The sequence below is a fragment of the Paramisgurnus dabryanus genome, chromosome 18, assembly GCF_030506205.2.
Source record: "Paramisgurnus dabryanus chromosome 18, PD_genome_1.1, whole genome shotgun sequence".
NCBI classification, from domain to species: Eukaryota; Metazoa; Chordata; class Actinopteri; order Cypriniformes; family Cobitidae; genus Paramisgurnus; species Paramisgurnus dabryanus.
Genome location: NC_133354.1, coordinates 30,277,990 through 30,302,663, shown reverse-complemented (window position 1 = coordinate 30,302,663; position 24,674 = coordinate 30,277,990). Strand labels below are relative to the sequence as shown.

The 24,674-nt window shown below is 39.8% G+C and overlaps 1 protein-coding gene across 1 annotated transcript in view; it reads left to right on the top strand.

Moving 5' to 3' along the window:
- stk32a (serine/threonine kinase 32A) overlaps positions 1 to 24,566 on the top strand; it is a 68,793-nt gene extending 44,227 nt beyond the window's left edge. Inside the window, exons 7-13 of the mRNA XM_065287599.2 lie at positions 6,394 to 6,483; positions 11,274 to 11,377; positions 11,625 to 11,741; positions 11,903 to 12,028; positions 13,195 to 13,323; positions 22,063 to 22,127; positions 22,999 to 24,566. Of these exons, the coding sequence (XP_065143671.1) occupies positions 6,394 to 6,483; positions 11,274 to 11,377; positions 11,625 to 11,741; positions 11,903 to 12,028; positions 13,195 to 13,323; positions 22,063 to 22,127; positions 22,999 to 23,116 (749 nt within the window). The 3' untranslated portion in view covers positions 23,117 to 24,566. The remainder of the gene's footprint in view (positions 1 to 6,393; positions 6,484 to 11,273; positions 11,378 to 11,624; positions 11,742 to 11,902; positions 12,029 to 13,194; positions 13,324 to 22,062; positions 22,128 to 22,998) is intronic.
- Positions 24,567 to 24,674: the final 108 nt, after the last annotated feature.

Below are 24,674 nucleotides of genomic sequence, written 5' to 3'. Positions count from 1 at the left end.
AAGAGCCATTAATTTAAGACTGAGGTGGGTATATGAAGTCTATGGTTGTAACTATGGTAACAATAAAATACTGAAAAAAAAATGTTCCCCTTAATGTCCAAAATCACTGAAATTACAGGGATTTTACACATGAACAAAAACTAGTACATTACAAAACTAATAGATCTGTGGATTTTAGCTGCTTTCAGTTGACGCTTGATCTTTTATTTTGACTCCTCTTTGGTTTAGCCAACTGATCCATTTTTACATTATTAAAACAGAAAGGCAAGAACTGATATCACAGTTTCGCAAGTGCATTAAAAATCTACTTAAATAAGTGACGATTGTATAAACACTTGCCTAGGTCATCTTTTGGCGGACCACTGGGGGGGTTTGGCGGACCACACTTTGAGAATGTGAATTACTGCTCTAGAGTGTTTTCTCTAACATATGTTCTATTGTATGTGGCAAATAAAAAATCTTGAATATCTATAAACATAAAAGTTTAAAAAGGGACGTTCACACTTTGGACTATAACTATAACTAATATTGTTTTAAAAATCATTCTGCATTAAGAGAATAGCTGCTTTCACACACCACAACTACAACATTAAAGATAGAAACGAGATCACTTTCAAATCGATTTTTTTCCCCAAATGATAACCGATAAACCATTGACAGCCAATCAAATCTATTTCAATTTAAAGTGCGTATTTAAAATGACAGATAACATTTTGGAGAAGCTCATCATCCATAAGATAAAATTACTTCAGGTATCCAGCGCAGTTGCAGTAAATTTGAAAAGAGTGTTTAAAGGACAAGACAAACAAGTGAATAAATTAAAGGAACAGTATGTAGGATTATTCCCAAAACTGATATTGCATTCACAAAATTTGTGGCTAAAACTGGTACTGCAATCATACAAATGGTGGCCAATACACAAAATGACAACATAAACATCAGTTGAGGGCTGCATCTCCACCTTTTAAATGACAATATCCTGGCCAGACCACTGTTGTCAGTGATATAAGTATTTGAAATGAAAATGATTTCTTAATGTTTAGTGGCATATCAGAGCCATTTTATGATTAATTGATATACATTTCTTACATACTGTTCCTTTAAATATGAATGATGCATTAACAAGACTTCACATTAAACTTACAACAACACAGCTACCCCCAGTTTAATAAACAAGGCTAAAGGCTAGTCCTAGAGTAAAACACGTTTGAGCTGTCTAAACTGAAAATCCTAAGTTCCTATTTCCTATAAATTCCTATTTCCAGGTACAATTTTCAGTTCCTTTCAGTTCCACTAATAAACATTATAAATTCATGTTTTAATAACAGGTAAAATTCCTTAATATACCTGAATATGCAATATAGTGTCATGTGATACTAAATAGATGAAAAAAGGGAAAAACCATTTTAAATATCTAGGCTTCCCATTATTTTTGGGCATAAAGTATAAACAGCAACTAAAATATTAAATATAAATTGTTTCTGGTTGCAATTTCTATTAAAAGATTTGTTTTTTGACAAATTCACCATCTTATTCACTTCATTCCCGATGAAAAAAAAGGAAACATGGTGCACACGTCACTACAGCAAGCAACAGGTGTCCGACTTGTTGGCTCCGTCTTAAACTCCTCCCTTGACTGCAAGCGATAACCTCGCCGATCGGTCTGCGTAGCGCCGCATGAACTTGAACACACCTATTGTAAAATCGTCACAACATTGTATATTGAGTTGTGAAAACATGTCTTTTGTGGCACATTAGTTAAACACTGTAGTTTTAACACTAGACAGAACTTGATCTGATTTTTTTATCTGACCGCGACCTTCACATGGTTATTTTTCATCAAAGTACTATAGACCCAATGAAATCTGTTCAGACTGTATAATCAATATTTGGTGTATTGTTTGGGATATTATTGTCTTAAAGATATGAATTGATAGTTGACTCAGATATAAATATATATTCTCTCTCATTTATTCACCGTCATGCCATCAAATATGTTTATGACTTTATTTATGCAGTGTAACACAAACTAATACTTTAATGGGGCTCAAAATGTTTTTTAAACTTGTGCTCAGGGCAATGTCACTTTCATCAATACAGAGAAAATGAGCTAAAATTAGATCAAATAAATGCAGGCAAACTAACAAACTGCATAATTTCTGCATAATTCATATGGTAATAGGGATATGCATATAAATGTGTACAGAGTGTTATGACCTCTTCCCTTGACTTCTGGCGGTCCAGAAAAGTTTAGGAGCAGGCCAAAGTGAAAGCGGTTTATGGAGAGGTGGGGTCATCTGTGTTTTTATTTGTATCCGTGGCCCTGTTTACACGTACATGATTATTTTGAAAAACTGAGACATTTCCCTTCGTTTGCGCTCTTTGTTTACATGCAAACGGAGAACTCGCATCTGAATCCGATTCTTTCTAAAAACTCCGGCCAGAGTGGAGATTTGGAAAATCTTTGATTACACGCTTGCATGTAATCTGAGACAAAAGGATGTTTAGGCGGCCAACGTCACAGTATGCGCCAGAGCTCGCATCTACGGCAAAAGTGTGACCTTGTTCAAAACAGGAACAAGAAGTGATTGTTGCTGTTTTCTGATTGGCTTACGTGGGCTTGAGCTTCTCGTTACACCATATATACACGGGTACGTGTCAATGAACACTTTTATGAAAACTGACATGTGTGCACAAAATTGTTTTTGAAACTGTAGAGGTTGTTTACGAAAATAGCTGCCCACGTGTAAATGTAGTCTGTATTTCTCATCATCCTCCACTCTCCCTCACCTGATCGTCATTTTTAATCACCATCATCTGACCCTCATCACCTTATCACTATAAAAAGACTGCAATATTGATTCATTCCTTTTATTTTGCTGTGTATGTGTAAATGTTTATCTGTGTATTAAAGTTATTGTTTATTTTATAATCATCATCCAGTGATGCAAAGTCCGATTCATTTCCGCGAGCCGGCTCTTTTCGGACATTTTAGCTCATTGAACCGGTTCAAAAAGCCGCTTCACCGCACCGGTTCCTGAAGACATCAAGAAATGACATCGCTACGCATTTATTTTCTAACTACTTGTATCAATGAAACATTCAAATAAAGTCGTCTGTGTCAACACATTAAAACATTCAAATAAAAAGTTGTTTTTGTGAAGGCATAGCTGATTTATTGCCTTTCATTCACAAGTTAGTAATGTTTGTGTTTCAATCGGATCGTAAATGACAGATACAACTGACCAGTTTTGACTAGCCTACAAATTGGATAAGATTCCTAAAAGACACTCATAGGTGTAAACACAATTGCGGAAGTGTTGTACATATAAGTATAAAGAATAAATCAACTTTGTCTTTTAAACTAATTGGTTTTCCTTAAACAAATAAAATATGATTTGCATGCACAATAAATCGTATTTAAATTCAAGCTTTTTAATAAAACAACCATATCAAGAAACGAATAAAACAAGGAACTTCACGCATCAGGCTTGTTCAAATCCTCGGTGATTCACACGCAGTGTCAGCAACTCATCCGCCAGAATCATCGACAATCCTCCCCTCGGCAATCATCGACAAACTTTGTTTGGTTCTTTTTTAGTCCGACATGCTATTTCGGCTTGGCGATCTGCGTCATCAGCCCGAAACCTATGCCCAAAACTAAAGTTCGATTCAGTTTGATTTGTGAACCGACTCGACCGGTTACTTCCTGAGAAAAGAACGATTCGTTCAAGAACCTAACATCACTATCATCATTCTTGGTCTACACCCTAACCTGTTACACCCATCAGACCAAGGTCTATGAACACAAGAGTTATTGGATTTTTTATGACTGAAATGTAATGTGTCCTCATTTCTTCAACCTCATTGGTTGTCTGTATTTGGTTTCTGTGGGTATTGTTATTCAGGTTATTGATTTTTAGTGCTGCCTATTCAGATTTGCTTAACCTAATATTACTAGTGTTTGGACATGTATCAAAATATATACATATTTTTTGAACTGATTTGATTCTGTCAACGAACCACCACTGTGCTCTTGTAATGCAGTTGCTCCCTGTAATGAGGTTAGCTTGAATCATTTTTGCTGATGTGGTTTATTGTCAAAGACAAACAAGACAAACCATTCAGAAACTAAACGCAGATTGTCTAATACACTCGGAGGCAAGAAATCAGTAAACAAATCAAAGCTAAGTTACAAAATAGGAGCAAACCAATGAACAGACAAAGGGACAGTGCACGTGAAATACAGGCAATAGTAATAAATGATCGGCAAGGCAGTAAAACTGGCAACACTTTGTACAGAGCTTGGCCTATTTTCAAACCAACAGGAAGTGGAGCACAGCAAACAAATAGTGAGTTTAATGGACAGATAAAAACATGATGGACTGAAACGTTACAGACCCTAAACCAGTGTTTCCCAACTCCAATCCTCGTGTATCTCCGCTCAGAATGTTTAAGTGTAGTGTGCATAACTCTGTCTTCAGTGGTTTATAACGACATTACATAATGAAGCGTTACTTTTTTATTACTGGGGTTCCCTTTACATGGAAAGTCACCATTTTGCACTGTCATGTTTCAACAGTAGCCCTATACAGACAAACTGCTTTATGAAGCATGTTTTATTAACCCCACTGCTTGACTGACTACTCTTTGCTGTCTCAGACAATGACATCTTTTACCTGTGTCGGCTTTTCTTTGTGCTTTGAATGGGAGGGGTGAGCGGTGGACTGAGCCTTTAATTGCAATTCGCAACCTCACGTCAAGATGCAGCAAAAAATGTACACATTGCACCTTTAATCTGCACCTTGTCAGAAAATCACCTGCAAAAATTTCCACTTCTGTCTGCGCTTTTTTAAATAGCCTTTTCATGCAAATTTGCCATGTTTAGTAAAACTGCCACCTAATGTGTCAGCAATTTACACAAAACAAGCTGTGATTCAGGTGTTGTGTAAGGAGACATCTTGAGAGGGGGTACACGAGAACTGTCCCATAGCCATCCACAGCAAATCACACCATCAAGAAACATCTAAATTCATCTCATCATTCAGATTAGGATTGTTAACTGTCTTTTAATAAAACTCACTGCCAAAACCTGTGTGTGCTTTTGACTTAAATTCTGGCCAATATTTGGGAGTCAGAATCCTGTTGAGCAGATCATCATGAGTTCAGATGACACGAGATGCTGGAAGGTCTTTACACCTCAGTAAATTGTTGAGTTTTATTTTTATGAGGAGATTAAGATGTCTATTTCGGATTGAGTATAAATGTTTTGTTTAGAATTACATATTGTCTACATTTTAGAAGTGTCTATGTGTAATTGTACATTTAACCGATTATCCTACTGATTAAATACTAGAAGACTTTCCATACAAAGCTGTTTTATCCCCTGCTATCTTAAAGTGTGCTGTAAATCTCTGCATGAGGCTGATTAACATCCACATCAGCATACATCCTCAACAACTACTCTCTCTAAAACAACATACTTACAAAAGCATCTGCTCCAGTTCCCTCACACCCTGCGGCCATGCAGATCTGCAACAGGGTGAACGGGTGACATTGGTCGTCTCTCTGTTCTTTATCGCTCTCTATATACAATGTGACCCCATTACTAGAACTTGCCGCAAATATCAGAACCAAAACTTTTTATTGAGGCTGAAACAAACAAACTAACAAAAAATGGTCTTGGAATATAGTGTTTTGAATCTATTCTATTGGCAAAGTCAAACTTTTAGACCAGAGGTTTCTTAACTATGGCCCTCAAGATTCACTTTCCTGCAGAGTTTAGCTTCAGCTCTGATCAAACACACCTGAGCAAACTAACCTAGGTCTTCAGGAATACTAGAAAATTGCAGACAGGTGAGTTCAAGTATATATCGCTGCAGCCCGGAGACTGCAGGTAGGAGGACCTTATGCCGCAAGTGGGAGGAGCTTATGCCGCAAGTAGGAGGGATTTCAGAAATGTACAAGTAGGAAGAGTTTACGCTTCAAATGGGACGGTGGTGAATCCTCTGGAAGTTTGTACAGCCCACTTGCGGCTAAAGCTCCACCCACTTGCTGCTAACCCACCCATTTGCAGCTGGCTCCGACCTCCGTTTATACCCCTTTCGGTGAGTTTGATCAGGGTTATAGCTAAAACTCTCCAGGAAAGTAGATCTCGAGGGTCAGAGTTAAGAACCTCTGTTTTAGTCTATACTGTCAATATTGTACACTGTATTTCACATAACATTAAAAATACCTTGCATTGAACATTAATTTCAAAGGTGTGACAGGTCTTTTTGGCTTCAAATGTTATGTCTGGTTACTCAGATGTAACCAGATAGACGTGAGAATATTAAAACATTATTATAGGCTCATTTCATATGTTGTACTTAAGATTGTTTATCTTCTCTACAGGTCATGCTCACCTTACAGATTTCAACATAGCTGCTATCGTGAAAGATGACTTAAAAGCAACATCAATTGCTGGGACAAAACCGTACATGGGTGAGAGTTTTCATACTTTTGTTATGAGAGAAGTGGTTGAAATATCTCCTCTGAAGTGTCACACTTCATAAAACCTTCTGCAGTCAGTTTATGATCACAAACTTGAAATCAATTTATGGTACTGCATCTTTTTATTGTACTTTGATTGTACTGCCTTTATATAAAACTTTCAATTATATGTACAGAATACAGCATTTGAAGAAATATTTAATACCACGTTCATTTCATGAATCTCTATGAAAAAGTCTCAACAAAACAAAAATGCATTGTATGTGAAACTTCTTTAAAAAAAGGTTGTACAGTTAAAAAGAGATGTACAATGGTATTCTGATGGTTTTATGATCATGTACCATGAGTTTACTGCAATGTTGTTTATTTCATATAAAACGTCTCGGTTACGTATGTAACCCTCGTTCCTATTAAAGTACTATTAAAACGCCAATGAACTTGGCATTGAGGTATTTGCATAATGCCAGATGCGTATATAAGCCGCACTTGCAAATAGGGAAATTAGCTTAATTTCGCTGAGAAAGCCAGAAACAGTGACTGGCCGTAAACAGCAGGGAGCAGCACCTGTGGCGATGGGACGTGACGTCTCCGTTCCATTCCTTGAGGGAACGAGGGTTACATCCATAACTGAGACGTTCCCTTTCAGTCGGTCACTACGAGGTCACGTTGTGACCGACGAATTGGGAATCCCTACTAAAACGCCACTGGAGCTGACCTCTTCCAGTGTCTGCATTAAGCCCTCTGGTTCCACTTAAGGAGATGGAGAATAGGATTTAAGGCAGAAGGCCGGGCACTACCTGTCTCTTTACCCCACAGTAGTGCCAGCAACTGGGAAGCACCCTATCTGAGCAGATTAGGAACGCTGCAGAAGCCACCGCCCTGTCAGGGGTTAAATGGTGGAGAAAGTCAGCCATGTTGATCTAATAGACAGCCGTGGCTGTGTAAGCAAAGCATGGCTCTGCTGAGGAAAAACAGTAGGATTAATCCCACGGAAAAATACTCACAGAGGAACCCCGCGTAGCCAAACACATAGGTGCGCGAGGATGCAGCTAGCGAAAGGCTGACAACCGATGCTCCGCAACATCAGGCTGCGAGGGCAGAGGAGGAGAGTAAAATAAAACATTTACGCATTTTTGACTGGATGGCCTTCCATACTGATACTTATTGTGTAGCGTCATCGGAGGCTGCAAGCCGACATGCGAGCCGGTGCCCAGTGATCCCCCAGGTGAGGTGAGAACATGAGAGAAAACCGGCTCGACACAAACACTGTAAAACATAATGAACGTGTTAGGTGTCGCCCAACCAGCAGCTCTGCAGATGTCGGTTAGCGAGGAACCACGAGCAAGAGCCCAAGATGAGGCAACACTTCTAGTGGAGTGTGCTCTCAAATTAAATGGGCATGGGGTGCCCTGCAGATTATAAGCAAGTGCGATAGTGTCTACAATCCAATGAGACATCCTCTGCTTAGTGACAGCTTTCCCTCTCTGCTGACCACCGTAACCGACAAAGAGCTGGTCTGAGGTCCTGACGCTGTGTGTGCGATCCACGTATAGGCGTAGAGCGTGTGCGGGACATAATAAAGCCATGGTTGGGTCTGCCTCCTCCGTGGGCAGCGCTTGCAAGCTCACCAACTGATCTCTGAAAGGAGTGGTGGGAACTTTGGGCACGTAGCCTGTTCTGGGTCTGAGTGTTACGCTTGAGACAGCAGGACCAAACTGAAGGCACAACTTGTCGATGGAGAATGCATAGATGTCACCTACCCTCTTAACGGAGGCCACTGCAAGCAGGGTCAGAGTTTTCATTGACAAAAACTCTGACTGCGACTCACGGACTGCAGCGGCTCTAACGGGAGTCCCTGCATGGCTTTTAGCACCATGGAGAGGAGGTCCCATGGAGGGATAGAGGGAGGGCATGAAGGATGCGGCCTAATAACTAAATCGTGCTGGCCAACCGATCTGCCGTTGCGGCCAAGTGTGTGCCAACGAATCCACGCCAAGGCTGCCCTCGGTTAGTGAATAAAATAGGCGACAATGGGTTTTGTCCAGGTCAGCTAAACCGTCTGGGGGTGGAGTCGCCATTCGCCGGGATGCGCTGCTCGTGAGAGCGCATCTCCCACTGTGTTGAGCGACCCGGGGATGTGAATGGCACGAATGGACCTCAGATGTTTCTGACTCCAAAGGAGGAGATGACGGGCGAGATGCGACAGGTGACAAGAGCGCAAACCGCCTTGACGGTTGATATACGCAACAGTCGCAATGTTGTCGGTGCGAACTAATACATTCTTCCCTTGCAACTCCGTAGCGAAGCGTACAAGTCCCAGATATACAGCCCACAGCTCGTGGCAGTTGATCTGCCAGTGCAGCTGGGGTGCTGTCCACACCCCCGAAGCTGCAAGCCTGTTGTACGTGGCTCCCCACCCTGTGTCGGATGCATCTGTGTGTACAACAGCATGCCAAGAGACCTGTTTCATGGGCACACCTGCCCTCAGAAACGCGGGGTCTGACTACGGGGTGAATGTTAGACGACAAGCAGGTGTAATGGTTACACGGTGTATCCCAGCACGCCACGCTCTCCTCTGGACTCGATCATGAAGCCAATGCTGAAGCGGTCTCATATGGAGCAGCCCGAGCGGTGTCACAGCTGCGGCTGCTGCCATATGCCCCAGGAGCTTCTGTAATTGTTTCAGTGGGACTACGTTCTTCCCTCAAATGTATCAAGGCAAGTCAGGATTGACTGGGCGCGCGCTTCTGTTAAACGCGTCAATAAATCGATCGAGTCCAGTTCCATACCGAGAAAAGAGATCCTCTACGTGGGGCAGAGTTTGCTCTTTTCCCAGTTGACCCGAAGACCCAAACGGGCGAGATGCCGAAGCATTAAGTCTCTGTGTTCGCAAAGCGTCCGCTGAGAATGCGCTATTATAAGCCAATCGTCGAAGTTAGCCAGAATGCGAACACCGCTCTCTCTCTCTCTCTCTCTCAGGGGCTTTAAACGCTGCCTCGATTACTTTCGTGAAGACACAGGGAGAGAGAGACAGCCCGAATGGAAGTACTTTGTATTGTATGCCCACCCCTCGAACGCAAAGAGGACACACGGCCTGTGGCCAGGAAGATTGGACACATTAGAGTACGCGTCTTTCAGGTCTATGGCTGCAAACCAATCTTGGGGGCGTATTGATTGAAACATAAGCTTCGGCGTTAACATCCTGAAGGGCCTCTTTTGGAGAGTACAGTTAAGAATGCGCAAATCCAAGATCGGTCGTAACTCGCCTTTTTTGGGAACTATGAAATATGGGTCAAAGCCTGAACTCATTTCGGTTGAAGGGACCGGCTTGATCACGTCCTTCACCAGCAGGACATCGACTTCTGCATGCAGTACATGTGCATCGGACGTTTTCACTGTAGCGAAACAAATGCCCGAGAATTTGGGAGTGTGCCGGTTGAATTGTATTTCGTAACCGAGGCAGATCGTGTGTAATAACCAACAAGACGGGCTGGGGAGCTGAAGCCAAGCCCCCAGAGACTGTACGAGTGGAATTAGCGGCACTACCGAGGTACCTGCGGTGGGGCAGCCGAGCGAAACAGGTGTGACTGCCGATGTGTGTGCCGTGGGAGCACAAACAACTACAGTGTGTGGTGTGACACTGACCTGAGCCCGCAGAGAGTGATAGTCGTCCGGTCTCCTGCACGGAGAGCGCAGACTCCGGGCAGCACCCGCTGACGATAGAAGAGGAGGAGGAGGGTGAGCCGGTGTGTGACCGCTCACAGCTCTCTAAATTCTCTGGAGACCTGGAAAAGAGATAGGAATGCACTCCTTTTGTAGTTTTGTGGGTGCCGGCTAAGAAGCCGGCGGAACAGAAACAAAATGAAACCAAAGACTGAGCGAGCACGGCCACCATCTCCGGGTCAAACTCCGGCGACGCGACCAGACCAGAGGGAGGAAGGAAGTCCGAGTCCGCTTCGGAGGGAGGGGGCCCACCCTCGGCTGTTGCGGAAGTGGCGGATCCTGAGGGAGGTGCAACGGATTCGGCAGCCATCGTAGAACAGGACGCTGCGGTCTCCATTGGTACCTCTACCGGCTGTGCACGGGAAGGCTTAGAGCCGGAGGACAAATCCCCCGATCTGCTTAGCACAGTTAAGCGCAGGTCGTCTTTGGAGAGCTTAGCAGCCGTGCCGTTGCGGCATTCAGCACTCGCAGGACGAGGATGACGTCGTTCCCGGAGAAATGACAATCGTCTGCGCAGATCCACAAGGGTCGTCATCTCGCAGTGAGAACATTTACCCTGCTCTATGCCCAAGCATGAAAGACAACGCTCCAACCGTTCTTCGGACTCATGTACTTGCCGCACCCAAGATCGCACGGACGAAAAGCCATCCTGAAAAGGACGCTGATCTCCGGATATACGAGAGAGCAGGATAGTAGCTTCTCAGTAGCAGATACTGCCGGCTTTCAAAGCGACAAAAGCCAATTTCCCTATTTGCACGTGCGGCTTATATACACACCTGGCGGGGGCGGTGCCGGCATTATGCAAATACCTCAATGCCAAGGTCATTGGCGTTTTAGTAGTACTCGAAGCAGATTGGTCTCTGTAAGCGTGTTCCCAATACGACTGAAAGGGAACAATATTTACCCATGGTAAAAATCACACTATAGCATTTATGACACACTGTAAAATCAACTGTACTAGCTGTATATTATTAGTAATGCAACAAGTGAACCAATTACAACATTTCTTATATACACGCAATGTGCATTATCTCTGCTTGTCTTCTCTATGATTTCAGCCCCAGAACTGTTCCAGCCGATTGAAGGAACACATTCAGGTTACTCATTTGCAGTGGACTGGTGGTCCCTCGGCATAACTGCATACGAGCTGCTTCGGGGACAGGTGAGGGGCAATGGGGACAGACAGACAGGCAAGGGGCTCAGTGGACAGGAAGATGAGGGGCTCAGTGAATGTGTTTGCACCAATATAAAACATTAAAAAGCAAAACTTTACAGAATTTTGATAGGTTTTAATACTAAGCACTTCTCCTTTTCCAATTTTGGATCAGCTTGGAATTCTGGCACGATTAAGATAAATACGATTTCTACTGTAACAGTTTGGCTGATTTTGCCCTGTATTTTCTCTCTAGAGACCGTACATTGTGCGTGCTAACACACCGACCACTGAGATTCAGCAAACCTTCCAAAAGATTCAGCCCTGTTACCCTGTGACCTGGTCTTTAGGGATTAAATCCCTCTTAAGAAAGGTAACAACAATCCCACCTGCTGCACTGTACTCATATTTCATATATTTATGAATTAGAGATATTTATTTTATATTAAAATGAATGAATGAATATATTGTATGATGTTATGATTTAGTACTAAACCAAAGAGATAAGAAAATAAAGGTGTTTGCTATTTTTAGCTGTTGTGTGTAGATGCTCAGGAAAGGATTTCATGCCTGTCAGAGCTTCAGGATGTGGAATACTTGGCAGAGGTCAACTGGGACGCTGTGCTTAACAAACAAATCCCGCCCGGCTTCCTCCCTAATGTACGTATATTAAAAACACACACAACATAAATCTTTCAAATGCAACACAGAATTTATAGAAATCGTTTATATTGAGTTCATTCATTATTCAAAGCGAATCACATCATTTATAGTTTTTGTTATAACTGTATTTTTTCTGGTATGAATAGGTTATATACTCAGTAGTCACAGTTTTTTAAAATATAATGATCCAGGGGTTCTGAAAGCGTGGTCCATAATACGCAGGCTCCCAAAATACACAGAAAACTGCATACCTGCCCATTTAGTCTAAACAATTAAATACTAAGCGAACTTGGCTTGCTGCCCTCGAAAGGAACTTCATTTAATGTTAAAACTAGGGCTGTTAATGCATGCAATTAATTAATCTTTAAAATTTATAATCAGTCAGTCCACCAACATTGCACAGGGGCTTGATCCGCGGGCCATGGGCAGGAGGTTTGTTTTTAGTAATGCGAGGACCAATTGGTGTGTGACGAAGTCCCGCGAGAGCAGAGTGATCCATATCCTTTCGAAATGCTCTGGCCGAACTTCGTCACATTCCAATTGCTCCTCGCATCACTAAAAACAAACCTTCCTGCCCATGGCCCGTTTAAAGTAAATGATTACAAAAATGTTTAATAAAAATATTTAAATATGTTTAATATATAAATATACAAATTAACAAAAAGGGGTAATTAATTTAGAAAATATATTTAAGTACATGAATAAACCTGTCTTGATTTTTAACTGTGCATAGCTGTAGCTGAATAGTTAGGCGCATGTTGGTCATTATGGTGGTACTTGGGAACCTAACTTCTTCCGAGGTGGTGTGTGGTGTAAAAAGTTGGAGAACCACTGCAATACACAATTATGTTGGCATTTGGCTTGAAATGTGAGCAATGGAAGGTTGTTGTTGTTATAACAGTTTCAGGAGGGAAAAGGTAAGTGTCTTGTATTTGGAAGACCATGTAGTAAAAGCGCATTTTCATTTGGTTCACACGTTCATAACAATAGTAAAAAAACTGGAAAACTGTTTTCATATGTATGTAAAATGACTTTAACAGCAGTTGGCCAGAAAAGCTTGGTGTTTTGTTTAAAACTGCATGTTGCTTTAACAAACACCACAAACCCAACTTTAAGTTGTACACTGACAGATTGTATATAAATAAGTATTTGTATGACATCAGAGGAGGAGACTGAACTGCGACCCCACATTTGAGCTGGAGGAGATGATTCTGGAATCCAAACCACTACACAAGAAGAAGAAAAGGCTGGCGAGAAAGACGAGAGACAGCGACTCTGATGGATCTCCTCAGGTAACCTTCTTAACGTGCTCTAGATTCATCCATAGCATATCTGCATCATAACATCAGCAACTTCAGGACAATTACTAAATTTCACTGCATTAGATTTAAAAATTATTTTTGTGATAACTAGTCAAGTTTTGTCAAAGAAATTGTTAGGGTATGCATGAAGCCTGCACAGGTGCCCTGCGATGCATAATGTTTTGTAATATACCTTAAAAAACATATTTTTGTTAAAAGAGAGGGGGTCTATACTTCTATATTTATATGAATGAATGAATGAATGCATTTGATTGTATGTGTGGTGTTGTTGGTTGAGTCTGTATGAGTAAATATCAAATATGTATGGTGTTTAAGGAATACGTTCAGTTCACATTTATTCTTTAGGGATTTTTCAACCTGATCTCACGAATTTCCATGACATAGTCATGGAATTTTTTGCTAACTTTTCCGTGGCATTCTCACGGATTGGTTACTGTTTTGTCCTATTTTCTTACCATTGTTGCTTTGGTTTAGGGTTAGATTTACATAAAATGACATCCCTACCCAAACTCAACTCTAACCCCAACGGCAGGCGACAATTGATTAAAGTTTAGAAAATATAAAAGAATACATCAGAAAAAATAGTATAAACCAATACTTAAAGTGACATACTAACGCAAACACCAAATCTTGTCATCTTGTCTTTGAAATTGAATGTAAAGCTTAATTTATGGTCCCACATAGGTTTTGCGGCGTAGCTACATCGTGGACTACGCGTAGCTCTGCGTAGCCTAGCACAAACCTCCCCAAAATGTTATCAAAACGCATTGGTTCTACGCAGACCACAAGCGTTGTGATTGGTCTGCTAACCCCTCCTGTCATGTCAAAAAAATATCTTTGTCGCAATTCTTCATTAGCATTTTCACTTGCAACGGTAATGCGGCTTTCACATAGGATGCGGTGTGCGCTGCGCTCGCCGCTGGGTTCCGCGCAGCCAAGCGATTTGTGCTCTGATGGCCAGACCAAAGTAGGCGGGGTTTTCAATAAATTACCAGTGTTTATATTTGCGTTAAATAGTCGATGAGGAATACAGAGACTGATGTTGCTCGTCTCCATTTCACGTAACTTTAAGCATAACTACAACAAGCTGCTTGACTTAAAACACACCTGACATGCCAACTTGAATTGCTACGTGTTTCCATGACATGGCTTTCCTTCCGATGTCTCTGTAGGAGCATTAACTTGTATTATAAAGCTCTGAGAATCCCGAGTATAAGCTTTCGTCCATTTTGCTTGTTTGGATGCCCTGTTTCTATTGGCCGCACGGGTAATCGTCACAGAGTGCAGCACAAAAGTTAAACTATTTTGAACTCGCGCTTTGCTCGGCGCAACAAAAAACCGCCCTCGCGCGCTGCAAGCCATTGAATTGAATGGGTTTCAAAGCGCATAATGGGCCAAGTTTAGGAGTGATTTAACTCAAACTGTCTTCTGAAATCATACACAACAAGCTGTTGCTTCTTCTTCATTTGTGGGGTTACTGGCCAAGCTGCTTCTTCTTTGGCTGTTGCACTGCTATTGTGGTTTACACGCCTGTATATATGCCTTCTAGCGGTCTGCATGTGTAACTGCTGATGCCTATGGTTTTGACTTGAGGCTACGCCATAAGACCTATGCTGAACTATAATGAATGTTTAAAGTTGAAGCCTCTCTCCACAGTGTTGTTATGGATAGGACTGTGTGATAGTCCTTAAATCTATTTTAATCATCTTGATCTTTCAGATATGAGCCCTGTGATTGTTGTATGATTCACAAACTTATACAAACCATTGTGTTTGAGTTGCCAATAGGTTGGTATTCATGTGTGAAAAGTACATAAAGAAAAGGTCTCAGCTCACACCCATATGTGTCCGGTATAATGATCTCTGGGTAGCTGATGAGGAAATACAATATTCAATTGCATATAGAGGGAGTTAAGTCTAAAGTGTGTGATTTGTAGGCAGGTTTGTTAAGAATTATTGTGTAAAGTCTCGAGCAGGTGTGAAAGGGCTGTACAGAGAGCCACACAGACAGCATACTCAGCTGAAAACTGTAAGGATTTTGAGATCCAGGGAATTATTATACTGTAAGGTCAGAACTGAGTGACTGCAATTTATACAAACAACAGTAATCTGAGAGTACATTATATGGACAAAAGTATTAGGGTATTTACTTATTTAATTTAGGTGTTTCAACCAGACCCCTTGCCACAGTTTGCCATGCATTTACAAAAAACTTTGTGAAAAAATGGGTCATTGTGAAGATCTCAGTGAACCTTGCAACCTTTTCAAAAAGTTATTATGTGAAATGTCATCCCTGCTAGATTCCACGGTCGAATATAAGTGGTATTATTGGAAAGTGGAGCACTAACGAAAAGCAGCAACTTGGTGATGAAGCAGAAGGACATGTAGTCTCATAGCAAGGGCAAGGACGCCAAGTGCTGAGACACATGATACGTAATGACAATGGCCTGCTAATTCTATAGATAAATAGTTACAAACTTTCACCAGCACTGATTATATAAACTTGAGTGGTGAAATTAGCTTCCATTAGCCGTGTCTGCCCTACCGGGCCTCAAGGGCAGCATGCCAGGGCCTGTCGGATTTGCGTTGTCACTTCCGGGGCATGATCTTTCCTTGCGGGTGGTTCGTTGGGGCTAGAGGCCAGGCTTTTCTGGCCCACCGAATACCTTGGGGCAGAGCAGGCCTCTCGGGGCTAGTGAAGTTGTAAAGGTCAAAGGCGGAGTTTATCTGAGAGTCTCTAGTGAGATGCGCTTTTCACCTTTGTGTCTCTAGATTAAACTGCAGATTTAATACTTAAAAACAATTGGGATCAGTAACTTACTGATCAACAGAAGATACCTGTTAAGTTCTTACTTCAGACTGAAGAAAATGATCAGCATCTGTAGAAACAAAGCCTCGTTACAACGCCGAACTCGCAATGCTAAGGATCCGGTGCACATACCAATTCTGAAGAAGTTTTAAAAGTGACATAGAATAATTGAACGGGGTATTTATCCTTGTTCTGTGATGTGACATGTAGACAAAAAATGTTTTGTTTGGGTCTGTAATGCCTTAGAAGCTTCCTAAAAACCTCTCTCAGATAGCTCTATTAGGGTGGGGGATTTTAAACAAGTGGTTTTGCACCTATTTGGCTCCCCCTACTGGCTTAACTTGCAATCTCATTACTGATTGGCTGACTTTGCTGCCACTCAAAAAATGTAGCCAATTATTTTAAAGTGGAGGGGCAGGGAGATGCCTGTGATGTCATAAGCATCAGTTTTTCAGTATTTTAGATCATTAGAGGAGCAATCACTCGAGTCACGATGGCAGTTACAGTCAGTGAGTTAACTTATCTGCTACATAACATTTACATACAAAACCCTTAAAAATATAATGAAAACGCAAACTATTGCATAAGTGTCTTACAAGCGTGTTATATTTTTTTTGACAAATTGTGTTATATTGTCATCCCTGTGCATTTTTATGTCACCCCTTAGGAAAAGTAACCATGGTTTTATTATAGTAAAACTGTAGTAGTCCTTGCCATGCTTTCTAGTGTTTTGGAGACTAATTTAAGTATTAATATGAATGTAGCAAAATACTTGGGTATACTGTATACAGACCCATACAAAACCTCACAAATGTGCTGGTTTATTGTTTTATGTCGGTTTTTACAGAAAAAGGCCAACGTAAAGCTTTTGGTTTGACATCCAGACGTTCTTGTATATAAGGGTCCAGTATAGAGTACATTACAAGATTATTGTTTTGGTTTTTAAAGCACAACATAATTTGGCGCCACCATACCTTTCTGAGTTGTCGTCTGTATACATCCTGATCAGGTCGTTGAGATCAAAAAACCAAAATCTCCTTGTGTCTGTGAGAAACATTTATAAATGTAAAGGTGACCGAGCGTTCTTTCAAGTTGGTCCTATACGGTGAAATGACCCTTCTGCACTCTGTCAGATCAGCAAAGTCGTTGGCTGTGCTTAAGGCCTTGCTAAAAACCCATTTATTAGATGTAGCATGCGGGTCAGTCTGAGGTGGCTTGGCCCTTGTTTGCAAGTGGTAAGATGGCTTTCTCTGATATAAACTGTAAATAAATTAGTACCCCGCTATGACTAAGGCTGCGTGTCAGTTTACTATATTAAAAATTATTGCATAATAAGGATCACATCCTCTAATGAAACATTCAGAAATGCTAAAATACAACAAAAGTGTAAATATAATCATCATTAAATGAACCACATGGTTTTTTAGACTTTGATTCTGAATGAGCCATTTTTCTAATGATTTCTAACACATTTAGATTTTTGAGATGCAAATAAAGTGATTTTTAGTTCTATTCAGCTATCAGATACTTCTTCTTTATAGAAAAAAGTATTTATTGATTGGCACATTATTGAAATAGCTATGTGATAGTTACCTTTTGTTTCATGTGATGCTCAACTATTTACATTTTCATGTATCACACATTTTATCCCAGCGGAAAAAAACCGCATGGACCAGCATGATTGCCATGCTGGTTCATGCTGGTTTAGCTGGTAGTCACCAGCATACCAGCACCAACATACAACATATGTTGGTCTTGCTGGTATGACCAGCGTGGGATGCTGGTGCTGGTTTAGCTGGTGCAGCAAAAACACAACATATTCTGGTCTTGCTGGTATGCTGGTTTTTTCATCAGGGATAATGTGTAAATATGTTTGCATCGCCATAAAACTGTAGCATTACAAACCTACATGCATGCATGCATACCTGCGAGTAAAATAATGTTTCTACATACTGTAAATCTAAAACTAGTTATGTTCTTAAAATATAGTGTATATTGTTTAATGGCACATTAGGTAGATGAACGCTTTATTTGTGGTAATCACTTCGTAAGATTAACATTTGATTATTGAGCTGCTATTGTCTCTTCGCGAGATCGCTCGTGTGCAGCCAACATAAACTTCAAGGGTAACACAGCGGACAGAAAAAACATCTCAGTCTTCTCATCTTGGCTTTCACCATGCAAACAGTCACCTCAGTTCTTTCCATTATGTTTGTTGTATGATGATGTGATCTAACGCATGTCTCCTGTCAGATATGACTGACTTCCATCTCACACTTAAACAGGTGGGATTGTGTGACGTATTAAGGGCGGGGTTTACTGAAGCACCTGGCAGTCCAAACCATAGACTGTAAAAAAATATGGAATATAGGAAATTGCAGGCAGTATATTTTTTTAAAGACCTGTCCCAACTCATCCCGCAAATAAAGTATAAAATATATAAATTTCTTTACTCGCACCGACCCATGGTTCAGCGGGTAATGAGACGACCAGTGCATACTATCATGCGTCACTTTGTATAACTTTATACTTAAATGCCCTTGTTTCATATTCTTGATAGTAGGGGTTGAAAGAGTCTATGGTAGGGGTGGGTGGTGTCCTTTACAATGCATGTGGCTTTTCTGGAGCATTGTGTAGGGAAGCTGTCCAGGATAGAGGGGAAAGGGACACCAGTGATCTTTGCTGCTGTGTTCACTGTCCGCTGTAGGGTCTTAATGTCCATACCAGACAGTAATGCAGCTGGTCAGCATACTCTCAATGGTGCCTATGCTGAAGGTAGTGACGATGGATGAAGAAAGACTCCTTTAAGCTGGGAGAGTTGGAAGTGAAGGCAATGCTGGGCCTTCTTGTAGAGTGATTTAGTTTTGGTAGTCCAGGGGCCTCATGTACAAAGGCTTGCATTCACAGTTTGTCAGTTTGTGGGCTGGTGAATGAAGTTAACAAGCACAACTTTAGTGGATAACCGCAGTCTCCTGATGTGAATTTGAACATTTAAATAGAATCATACCTTTAAATGCATCACTCACCATGAAGCCACCCATCACACATACAGCCAGCTTGGAGCCTCATGCCAAAAAAGCTGTTTGGAAGGACATATAAATCATGTGTTGACCCAGGCCACCATGCCACAATATTTGTTAGGCGCATTTGTGCATCACATTATCTGCACATTTCTTGAATGGAAAAATCAGAAGCACATTGATTCAGTGGTTAGCGCTGTTGCTTAACAGTTCATAGGTTGGGGGTTCGTTGGTTGTGCCAAGCTAATCCAGGGAGTCTTTCTATGTGGAGTTTGCATGTTGTCACTGATCTTAATGTTAACGTGGGTGGTACACCAGTTTCCCACCACAGTCAAAAAACATGCAGATGAGGTCTAAATTGCCTTACTGTGTGCGTCTTCTGTTCTGCTTGTCATGCGATTGGTCAAATGACAAAAAATTGGAACTGGCCAGTATAAAGGAGGCAGCATAAACACATGTTACTGGCTTAGCTTAGCTCAAACAAACAGTTGCTGGGGTGTGGAGTTTCTATCTGTGGATTTGCCATTCCAAGGACTGTGCACTTTATTGAATTGCTTGTACTTCAGTGGACACTTTTCACATTTGAATCACACAATGATTCTTATGGACTACTTTAGGTTTTAGTATTTATTGATTCCATGCTTTTACTTTTATTCCACGAGTTTAGTGTGTTATTTTAGTTCAATGTGAGTTTTGTAAAAACACTTTTATATCTAATTTATTTCACTTGCTTGTCTCATCCTTTCAACTCTTTCTAATCTAACGCAGTAAAATCTGACCCCATTATATCTTGTGTAACTCAATCGATAAGGCTGACCGTTACTGTGATCTTGCATAGGATAAGCTGATTGAGAATGGATTAATGGACTGAAATGATATGATAGAACGTTAAAATGTTGCAGTGCTCTGACTACTTTGGTTCCTGATTTTTGTGCAAGGGCAGCGAGTGAATGACCGCTCATATGTATGGCAACAGTGTGATATTGAATATTTGCTTAATTTTGATTTCGCTTCAAATGAAATGAATGTACGAGAGTCTGGTTGGACCAGGCTAGGGAATATATGCGCTGCTTATACATGCGATGTGCAATCAGCGTTAATTATTACTGGTGTGATCGTTAAGGGTTCTCTCTCTCCATACTTCAGAGTTCCTGCCACTAACTCCATCTTTCCTGACTGCTGCTCCCACAGAAACTCATTTCATTCAGACTATAATGCAGTGGAAATGTTTCAAAACCAATCATGAACAGAATAAATAAAGAGCCATAGTTCATTCCCTTTTCTTTTCTCACTTATTGCTGCAGTTATTCTGTTCAGTTTGAATCTCTAAAGATCTTAAACACATCCCCACACTAACACTAAACAAAAGTTAAACAGCTTTCTTCTGAATGCTGTTCTTATTGGCTTTCTTCTGGATTGACCATGCAGGCCATCTTTCTTTAAGTGCCTCCTTATTGTGCATCTTGAAACAGCCACACAACATGTTTTTAGAGACTATTGTATTTCACTTGAACATATTTTTGGGTTTTTCTTTGAATCCTGAACAATTTTTCTGGCTGTGGTTCCAACAGAAGCCCTCATTTAAAAGTACAGTTTAGAGCATTCTCAATTCCAAGGACCTTTTACAAGCACAGATCACAGGTGCGGTTACCTTTAATAGCCATTCTAACCCGTTTGTGTCAACTTGTGAACCTTTTGGGTGAACGTGATTTCATCAAGTAAGATGTGATCCTGGATCAACACTATTGTTGGTCCTGGATCAACATTTTCATTAACCAATCAGATTGCAGGATTAAGATTAGTGTGCATGCTAGATTTAGGTTTAGGATTGGGCTACCCAGTCTCACAAAGTTTCGTGATATAGTCACGTATTTTTTTGATTCTTTTTTCGTGCTATTATCACGAAATTTCGTGTTTTTTCGTGATCGTATAACGAATTCCTGTTTTCGTGTGATTATCACGTATTGGTTACTCCATTGTCGCTTCGGTTTAGGATTAGATTTGGTGCTTGCATTAGAATGTCACTTTATATATTGGTTTATACTATTTTTTCTGATTTATTTTTTTATATGTTGCCTGGCGTTAGGGTTAGAGTTGGGTTTGGTTAGGGATGTCATTTTATGTAAATCTAAACCGAAGCGACAATGGTAAGAAAATAGGACAAAACAGTTGAGTAACCAATACGTGATAATCACACGAAAACAGGAATTCGTTATACGATCACGAAAAAACACGAAATTTCGTGATAATAGCACAAAAAAAGAATCAAAAAAATATAAAAAAAATAAAACGTGACTATATAACGAAATTTCGTGAGACTGGGCTGGATTGGGTTAGGGGCTTTTTTAAGAAATACTCATCAAACTATTTTTTCACACTAATTTGAGGGTTTCAAAATGTTTAGGGTTTGAGATAAGGGTAGGTTGGGGTATCTTTGATTAAAACGTTGATCCAGGATCACATCTGTGCCGGCTGGTCAGGCCAAATTCAACAGGGTATGTCAACTTTTAATCAGGGTTATTTGGGTTGTTTCTGTTGTCATTAGAGTAAACACAGTTGATTGATAATAAATGGCTTCAGCCAAACACTAACCAGGGAAAAAAGTTTTTGTGCTATCAGTCATATTCTCTGAAAAAAGGCCAAGAAATCATAAATTGTGCCAGGGTATGTAAATTTATGAGCACAACTGTATTTACTGTATATACCATTTTAGTTGATTACAACCTTTCAATATACTGTATATTTAATAATGAAACAATGCAACATTGTTTAAAGTGTTATATAATCTGCATTAAATAAAATTAAATGTAAGTAATTGAATATGTTATGTGTATGTTTATTATATGTGTATGTGATGTGAAGTAATTATTTTCTTTTTCAGAATGGGCAAATTCAACAGCGCTTAGAGACTGTCCAGCGAGACTTCATCGTCTTCAACAGAGAAAAGTAAGAGAAATCAATTTCTAAACGATTTGCTATTAAAGCAGCAGTTAAGAATAATTTGGAATGAGTTTTATGTTTTTTTTATGTTTTTTTTATGTTTTATGTTTTTTAACAGCCTATATTCAGTGCTGGTACTTTGTAATCCTTGTCAGGCGATAATCTTCCTTTTGCATAATAAAATGGCACTTTCCTGTAAGATTTAGAAATACTGCGCTTTAAATCGGGTTATACAGAACGATTACCCTTTAAGTCTGCAAACAAAATGCCGCAGGAAAATTTAAGGTCATCTCAATTTACCGTTACTTGATACCGCCCAGCATATTTTGAATTACAAATAATATCAGTTATGTTGTTTTTATCTATATTTAAGTTATTGTGTTACAGTAAATGCATACACAGTAAAAACAGTAGATGCTTTAGGAAAAAGTAAATAAACAGAACACATGGTATTACTGTACCTTAGCTGTGTCTGTAGGTTATATTTATTGTGTTATTTAAGCAATTATGCAGATTAATTTTGTCATAAGGTCTGTATTAGTGATTCTATAACTGTGAAAAATATAAGTGCAAGATTAAAATCAGTTTCTAAATAGATTACATTTTATACCACTGTGTTTTACCATAAACCGCAGGTCAAAATGAACTAAACATCACAAGAAAATGTTAAGAAAATATAAGAAAAACTATTAGCTGTTTTTTGTAAAATTCCTTAAATTACCTTTTAGATATCCCAGATATTATATAGCATTAAAGTGCTTTTAGCATTTTATCTACAAAACAAGTTAGTGGTAATAAAGAGCTTATTTCTCTTATGTTCGGTGTGGAATTTAAAACATTTGCCTAACCAGAGTTTGTTATCTTGTCTGTTTTGAAGGTTGAGGAAAAACAAAGCCGACACAGAGACGATCGACGTTAATGCTGAAGTGACGCACAAAGACATTCAAGATGGACAGAACAACAACGTTAGAATGTCAACTCATTTATCAGGTTAACATTTCTCTAAAGGAACAAACCACCACAGCAGGACAGACGCAAACAGAAAATGCATGAGAAAATTCATAACTGAATCAGGAATGTCCATGTGGAAATATTGGAATAGTTGGGAAACTCAGGACCCTGAAGGCCAGCAGCAGCAGCAGCAGCATGTCCAAGTGTGACCTTCACAGCAGTGAGTTCAGCAGTTTACAATGACTGATCTCAAGATAAGAAACACAAACAAAACAAAAGCCACAAATAAACATCATCATCAACCAGTCACCTGCTGAATGAAATGATTTCAGTTGTGTAGATTTACTTCAGTCTTCATGATTTAACATACAGATGCATCTCATTGTGTCTATGTGACTCATTTAAAAAAGTGTATTGAATTTTATCATTTCACATGTATGGATGTATAAAGGTTTGTTGAATTTTACTGTGCAGCTGTAGAAAAATGAATGCAGATAAAATGAAACACTTTGATCAGTGTGGCTAAGGTTTGTTCATCAAATAAAAGTTCACCCAGTTTAGTCTGTTTCTAGATCATGTAGTAATGAAAAGTTTTGATCTTGAAATGATTTAATCGTTTTAAAGAATTATTTGTAAGGTTCTCCACATGAAATCTCTTGTACTGTTGACCATAATGACTCAATATTATATCACATTTTATTAATTTATTATTCCCCTCCATAAAACATTAATTATGCACAGTCAAAACATGAATCCATGATTAGGAAACTAAATGTATTTTGAGTTTGATTTATTAAGATGTAACCCTGACAATAAAGGCTTTTTAATAACAAAAAGTATTTACTGTAGCTCAACACATAATAGGGACTTTAAGCAACAGCTGGGAATGGAACGGCTACGGCGACCGGAAGTATGCTGTCACACCGCCGTAGCCAAGAACGTAAAAATCACTAAGCACCCGTAAACAGGACAGCGCAACGCGGTATTAATTCATTTATTGAGAAACAAAAAAATGTAATTTAAAAAAGCAAGAGAAGGGTTGGTTTTGTCATTAAATTACAGTCTTTTGTCAGAAGATGAGTTTTTACTATTGTATGATGTAAATAAGTCTAAAAACCTAGATTTAAGCAATACTTGAAAACATTGAATACTTCAAAATCTTTAAAATTAGCTTAAATTTAAAACATTTTAACAGACATTATATAAAAGACATGTGGTAAAATCATAAACTGATGCAATTACAATGTCATATGCCATAAAACATAATATTTATGTACATAATCTCTCACGTTGTAGCGACTACGGCAAATCAGCTGTTCTCCCGTAGTAGACCGTTACAGTAGAACGTCGCAAAGTAGCAGTTAAATTCGCGCATGCGCAATACAACGCCAGAATGCCGTTGCCGTTCCACCAGAGGCTGTTGCTTAAAGTCCCTAATCATATCATGGCTGTACTTTATGTAAGTATAAGATATTTTGTGTCGAGTTAAATGTGTTAATAATAAAGCCTTTCCAGCAATAGTAATCAAATTCACATGCTATGACTCACTGACATTCATCTAATTATCTAGATTTCATCTGTTTTTAAAGCCCGGAAAGGAAC